Below are 7292 nucleotides of genomic sequence, written 5' to 3'. Positions count from 1 at the left end.
GGGTGTAACGCATACAGCGTGGGGGGTGTAACGCATACAGCGTGGGGGGTGTAACGCATACAGCGTGGGGGGTGTAAAGCATACAGCGTGGGGGGTGTAACGCACACAGCGTGTGGGTGGGTGTAATGCATACAGCGTGGGGGGTGTAAAGCATACAGCGTGGGGGGTGTAACGCACACAGCGTGTGGGTGGGTGTAATGCATACAGCGTGGGGGGTGTAAAGCATACAGCGTGGGGGTGTGTAACGCATACAGCGTGGGGGTGTGTAACGCATACAGTGTGGGGGCTGTAACGCACACAGCGTGTGGGTGGGTGTAATGCATACAGCGTGGGGGGTGTAATGCATACAGCGTGGGGGGTGTAACGCACACAGCGTGTGGGTGGGTGTAATGCATACAGCGTGGGGGGTGTAATGCATACAGCGTGGGGGGTGTAACGCATACAGCGTGGGGGTGGGTGTAATGCATACAGCGTGGGGGGGGTGTAACGCATACAGCGTGGGGGGGTGTAACGTATACAGCGTGGAGGGGTGTAACGCATACAGTGTGGGGGGTGTAACGCATACAGCGTGGGGGTGGGTGTAATGCATACAGCGTGGGGGGTGTAATGCATACAGCGTGGGGGTGGGTGTAACGCATACAGCGTGGGGGGGGTGTAACGCATACAGCGTGGGGGGGTGTAACGCATACAGTGTGGGGGGTGTAAAGCATACAGCGTGGGGGGTGTAACGCATACAGTGTGGGGGGTGTAACGCATACAGCGTGGGGGTGGGTGTAATGCATACAGCGTGGGGGGTGTAATGCATACAGCGTGGGGGTGGGTGTAACGCATACAGCGTGGGGGTGGGTGTAACGCATACAGCGTGGGGGGGGTGTAACGCATACAGCGTGGGGGGGTGTAACGCATACAGTGTGGGGGGTGTAAAGCATACAGCGTGGGGGGGTGTAACGCATACAGTGTGGGGGGTGTAAAGCATACAGCGTGGGGGGTGTAACGCATACAGCGTGGGGGGGTGTAACGCATACAGCGTGGGGGGGGTGTAACGCATACAGCGTGGGGGGGTGTAACGCACACAGCGTGTGGGTGGGTGTAATGCATACAGCGTGGGGGGTGTAATGCATACAGCGTGGGGGTGGGTGTAATGCATACAGCGTGGGGGGGGGTGTAACGCATACAGCGTGGGGGGTGTAACGCATACAGCGTGGGGGTGGGTGTAATGCATACAGCGTGGGGGGTGTAATGCATACAGCGTGGGGGTGGGTGTAATGCATACAGCGTGGGGGGGGGTGTAACGCATACAGCGTGGGGGGGTGTAACGCATACAGCGTGGGGGGTGTAAAGCATACAGCGTGGGGGGGGGGTGTAAAGCATACAGCGTGGGGGGGGGTGTAACGCATACAGCGTGGGGGGTGCGTGTGTGTATCTGTCATACAGCATAGAGGTGTGTGCATTACCATGCAGAACTGCGTCGGGCAGGCAGCACTGCTGTGTTTCTCTGGTTCATGAAGCGCACACATCTCTTACCACCTCATGAAGACATTTTTATATAATCAGGATGGAAAGAACTACACGAAATTTCTCTGGCAGCACAACCTGGAGCCGGACTCCTCCCACACGTGACTAATCACATGGTCATTACATCATCAAAGGTCCTTTAGCCCACTAAGATTTCGCATCTACCATTTAGCTTGGAGCATGAAGAGCCTGACAGGAGATGGAGAGAAATAAATAAGAGCCACGTGATTGTCCCGGGGAGCCGCAGATCCCGCCCTGTGACGTCACGGCAGCGGACCAGCTCTGGGGTGATGTGACAGATACAAGTGTCAGAACAGACAGGTCACCACCTGGTACATATATTATACACACTGCCCTGTCATCTGTAGTCCTCCTCTTCCTGGACACAACAGGGCACAGCATGAGTGTCTGGCAGCTGTGACCTACCAGTGCCAGCATCACTGCATAGCCCTCCCCAGCTCTGACAAGGCCCCCGGCAGAGAAGCTCAGAGGGATGGTGGTAGTTTCGGGGCAGTTTGAAGACGCAGGGACCCCGGATGATGCCATGTCGAGCTCTGATGCTGAAGATGAGCTGATCGAGCCAGCCACACCCACTCCGAGCAGTGCCACCTTCTCCCTGCACGGAAAACTGCCCCTGCTACAGGTAGGTGCTGTGCCCGCTACCATGGCATCCACAGTCTTTGTGCCAGTCTTAGTCTTTTTTTTGTTTAGGTGGAGAAGGGTAAAGCCATCTGTGAGCTGCCTTCATTACCACTCCCTCGGCTGGCACTTATTGGCTGTCAGGTCTCTCCATGCAGGGATTGGTGCATTCACGTGGGCATCACCTGGGTGGGCAGCATTGACTCTTGAAGGGCAAGGTGTAGCGATGAGATGCCACTTGTAGCAGCAACACCCTGCTATTCTGTTATAACTATAGTTCTACTGCCAGCATTCATGTGAGTTCTGTCTGGACATAGTATTGGATCTGCTCCATGCATCTTTGGATCCTGTCTGACTCTTGGGAGAGAGAGACTGATACTAAGGGCCAGTTCACACAGAGTTTTTTTGGCGCGGAAACCGCACTGCAAAATGCGCCAAAAAACTGACAAAAATGCCTCCCATTGATTTCAATGGGAGGCGGAGGCGTTTTTTCCCGCGAGTGGAAAAACCGGCTCGCGGGAAAAAGAAGGGACATGCGCTATCTTCGGGCGTTGACGCCTCTGACCTCCCATTGACATCAATGGGAGGCAGAGAAAGCGTATTTCGCTGCGTTTTATGCCCGCGGCGCTCAGTGGCAGCGGGTGAAAAAACGCCAAGAAAATCGGCGTGCAGGCAGAGGAAAATCTGCCTCAAACTTCCAGACGGTTGGGATTTTGAGGCAGATTTTGTCCTTCCTGCATGTCGTTTGCCGCGTTTTTCACTGCGTTTTTCGCTCGCGCCCATTGAGTGCTACGGGCAAAAAACTGCGAAATACGCTTTCCCTGCCTCCCATTGATGTCAATGCCTCGAATTACGGCCGAAAAAACGGCTCCAAACCGTCGGCAAACGGCTCCGTAATTTCAGACGTGATTGGCGTTGCCGTGTGAACATACCCTTAAAGGGTGGAATGGTACAATTAGAAAGAAAAAACTATTTAGAAAACCAGAATACTTTTTCAGAATCTCCGTCGCAGATCTGACCTAAAATGCTGCAAAAAAATTGTGCAGCATGCCTTGCTGTTTCTGTGGTTCGATGGCGGAACACAGTGGCCCCGTTGAATTGTGACGCCCTTTTTTTTAACACGCGTAACACGGACGTGAAATTTGCTAGTGTGAATAAGGCCTAAGGCCTTATTTACACGAGAGTTGCACACCTCAGACGTGAAAAACAGTTTTTCACGGGCGAGGTTCATCCGTGCTCGGCGCTGCGGGACGCGATGTCTCGAATACCCCATAGATGAGTCTATGGAGTGATGCGTGAAAAGAACGGACATGTCCTATTTTTCCACGGACCCTTCACACGGTCCGTTGCAACAACGGCTGTGTGAACGGCCACATTCAATTGCAAAGGTCCGTGGGACGGCCGCTGTTTCCACGGCCGTCCCACAGACGTTTAACACGCTCGTGTGAATTAGGCCTAAGCCTTTCAAGCCAGGGTTTTTGATTCAATTTTCACACTTACCACATACACAAAGAAAACCTGAATTATAAAGCAAAACAAATTCTATTATACCCCCGTACCCATATACTGTCTGAAAGTAGACATGTGGCACATTGTGAAAATGCCACCCTGCACTTTACACTTCTGGGTGCCATCATGCAATCTTGCATTAAAGCGTAAAGTTTAGTAAAAGTCATATTTGTGGCTAAAATGGGTCTGCTTTTTATTTCACCCGATCAGTCTTCTCCCTTAGGACATGTTCACACTACTTATTTTCATTTCTATTTTAGAGTGTAAGGCCTCATGCCCACCTCCGTTATTTTCTTCAGTGTGCTATCCGTTTTTTTATGCCATGCATACTTCCGTTGTTTTAACCGTGGCCATTCCAACAAAAATAGGACCGGTCGTACTCCTTTACGTTTTTAATGGAACAGTCTCGGCCATTCCATTCATTTGGTCCATTGAAACAACAGACTGCACATAGAAGCCATCCGTGTGCGGTCTGTGTTTCATGGATCCGTCATTAGCGGTCGTACGACAGCCAACGGAAGTGTCCATGAGGCCTAAGGCCCAGTTCACACTGAGTTTTTTTACTCTGATTTTGTTTCGGAAACCGTGTTGGAATCAGCGGTAAAAAAAGTGGGGTTTTTCCTTGCAATTTTTAGCTGTTCGCGGTAAAAAATGCGGCATGCTATTTCTTTCCGCGGTTCCGCCTCTGACCTTCCATTGAAATCATGGCCACGGGCCAAAAACGCCGCAAAAATCACGGCAAGAATTTGCAGACGAAAAGCTGCCTGCAAAAAAACTCAAAGTGTAGCTAAACGTTTAACAAACTTCTGACATGTCATAGTGACATGTCAGAAGATTTGATTGGTGGGGGTCCGAGCACTGAGACCCCCACCAATCGCTAAAAGGAATCGCTCGCGTGAGCTCTCAGCCGCTTCGTGTCTGTTCAGCTTTTTACGGAAATCAATGTATCGGAGGACAGGCTCATAGACTTTCTGTTGAGTCTGTACTCCGATACATTCATTTCCAGAAAAAGCCGAACAGACACGAAGCGGCTGAGCGCTCGCACGTCTCCGTGCTCGGACCCCCACCAATCAAAATTCTGACATGTCACTATGACATGTCAGAAGTTTGTTAAACGTTTAGCTACACTTTAAACCAATATACAAGCTGATGTTTCCCATTTTCCGTTGACACTTTAAATAAACACTTAAAAAACAAAACGCCTGAAAATACGGTTAAAACACGCTTGGCAAAAATCAAAAACACTTTGAAAATCTGCTCAAAAATTGCCCAGATTTTCCCTTAATATCATCCTCAAACATATGCCGTGTGAACATAGCCTTACTGTACAGAGGCCAGTATACAATGTCTCAAATGATGATATGCGACATTTAGCGGAAAAATTTGCGCCAGATTTATAAACTAGAAATAGTACGAATATTGGCGCACCTCTTTTTTTCTTTTTCTCTTTCTGAAATCCTGGGATATAACAAGAAAAGAAAGGTAAGACTTGGGAGATTAAGGTAACAAAAATAGAGGTCTTAGGCTGGATTCACACGAGCACATTACGTCCGTAATTGACGGACGTATTTCGGCCGTAAGTCCCGGACCGAACACAGTGCAAGGAGCCGGGCTCCTAGCATCATAGTTATGTACGACGCTAGGAGTCCCTGCCTCTCTGCAGGACAACTGTCCCGTACTGTAATCATGTTTTCAGTACGGGACAGTAGTTTCACGGAGAGGCAGGGACTCCTAGCATCGTACATAACTATGATGCTAGGAGCCCGGCTCCCTGCACTGAGTTCGGTCCGGGACTTGCGGCCGAAATACGTTCCGTCCATTACGGACCGAACATGCTCGTGTGAATCCGGCCTTAGGCTATGTTCACACAGAGTTTTTTTGACGCGGAAACCGCGCCAAAAAACTCGTCAAAAACGGCCCAAAAATGTCTCTCATTGATTTCAATGGGAGGCAGGGGCGGTTTTCTCCCACGAGCGGTAAAACCGCCTCGCGGGAGAAAGAAGCGACATGCCCTATCTTCGGGCGTTTCCACCTCTGACCTCCCATTGACTTCAATGGGAGGTAGAGAAAGGCTATGTTCACACGGAGTATTTTGGGGGAGGAATATCTGCCTCAAAGCTCCAAACGGAATTTTGAGGCAGATATTCCTCCCCCAAAATACTCCGTGTGAATAGCAATTATCGCGCCGTTTTTCGCCCGCGGCCATTGAGCGCCGCGGGCATAAAACACGCTTTCTCCTGCCTCCCATTGAAGTCAATGGGAGGTCGGACGCGGAAGCGCCCGAAGATAGGGCATGTCGCTTCTTTTTCCCGCGAGGCAGTTTTACTGCTCGCGGGAAAAAGACGCCGACGCCTCCCATTGAAATCAATGGGAGGCGTTCTCGGGCCGTTTCTGCCGAGTTTTGCGACGCGGTTTCCGCGTCAAAAAACTCGGCAAAAGACCCCGTGTGAACATAGCCAAAGCGTATTTCACTGCGAAAAACGCTGTGAAAATCGGTGTGCAGGTAGAGGAAAATCTGCCTCAAACTTCCAAACGGAATTTTGAGGCAGAAATTCCTCCTGCAAAAAACTCAGTGTGAACATAGCCTTAGGCTATGTTCACACAGAGTTTTTTGCAGGAGGAAAATTCCTCCTGCAAAAACTGCTCAAGACGGTTTTTGCACAGTGGTTTGACAAAAACTCGTCAAAACACTCGTCGAGGCGTTTTTTTCCTCTTTCTGACTGATTGAAATGGGGTTTTGGAGGCGGAAACCGCCTCAAGATGGGTCATGACGCTTCTTTTTACCGCGACGCGTTTTTTTTACTCGCGGTAAAAAAACTCGTCCAACTCCCATTGAAATCAATGGGGGTCATTTTCAGGCGGTTTTTGATGAGTTTTGTGGCGCGCTTTCTGCATCAAAAAACTCAGTGTGAACAGGGCCTATGGTATGTTCACACGCTTAACAAAAAACGTCTGAAAATACGGAGCTGATTTCAGAGAAAAAAACTCGTCCAACTCCCATTGAAATCAATGGGAGGCATTTTCGGGCGTTTTTTGACTAGTTTTTTCGGAGCGGTTTGCGCGCCAAAAAACTTGTCAAAAAACTCTGTGTGAACAAAAATCGGCTCCAAAAAACGCCTCAAGAAGTGACATGCTACTTCCTTTTATGGAGCGTCTTTTTACGCTCCGTTTTTATAAACAGAGGCGTAAAAAGACGCCCCATATGAACTAAATGCTGTTTTTCCCATTGATTTCAATGGGCAGATGTTTGTAGGCGTTCAGCTTCCATTTTTTCAGGCGTTTTTCGAGGCATAAACGCCCCGAAATACTCCTGAAAACACTGCGTGTGAACATACCCTCATTGTACACTCCGAGCCACATACGCTGACCAGAAATCTCCGGAAGTATACTTTGGATAAATTTGTGTGTGACATGATATTGATTTCAGCAGCTACGGCTTTCTGTAAGAATGATCATATACACCGCCCCATCCCTTTCCCACTAGCACTGCCAGATGTATATGGTCAGGATGTCCTGGAAGCTCTGCCCGTGGAATCCACTCCAATGAAAACAGCCGGGAACAATGTACCTGGATATACAGTGCGCTATAGGGCTGATCACCTGGGTAAACATGGTTTTTCTTGACTGTA

At 49.8% G+C, this 7292-nt stretch overlaps 1 protein-coding gene across 1 annotated transcript in view; it reads left to right on the top strand.

Annotated features, from left to right (window-relative positions):
* The first annotated feature begins 1467 nt into the window (after window positions 1-1467).
* KCTD7 (potassium channel tetramerization domain containing 7) overlaps window positions 1468-7292 on the top strand; it is a 29605-nt gene continuing 23780 nt past the window's right edge. Inside the window, exon 1 of the mRNA XM_075850401.1 lies at window positions 1468-2158. Within this exon, the coding sequence (XP_075706516.1) occupies window positions 2009-2158 (150 nt within the window). The 5' untranslated portion in view covers window positions 1468-2008. The remainder of the gene's footprint in view (window positions 2159-7292) is intronic.

The sequence above is a fragment of the Rhinoderma darwinii genome, chromosome 2 (assembly GCF_050947455.1).
Source record: "Rhinoderma darwinii isolate aRhiDar2 chromosome 2, aRhiDar2.hap1, whole genome shotgun sequence".
Taxonomy (NCBI): Eukaryota; Metazoa; Chordata; class Amphibia; order Anura; family Rhinodermatidae; genus Rhinoderma; species Rhinoderma darwinii.
This window is presented reverse-complemented; position numbering and strand designations above follow the sequence as displayed.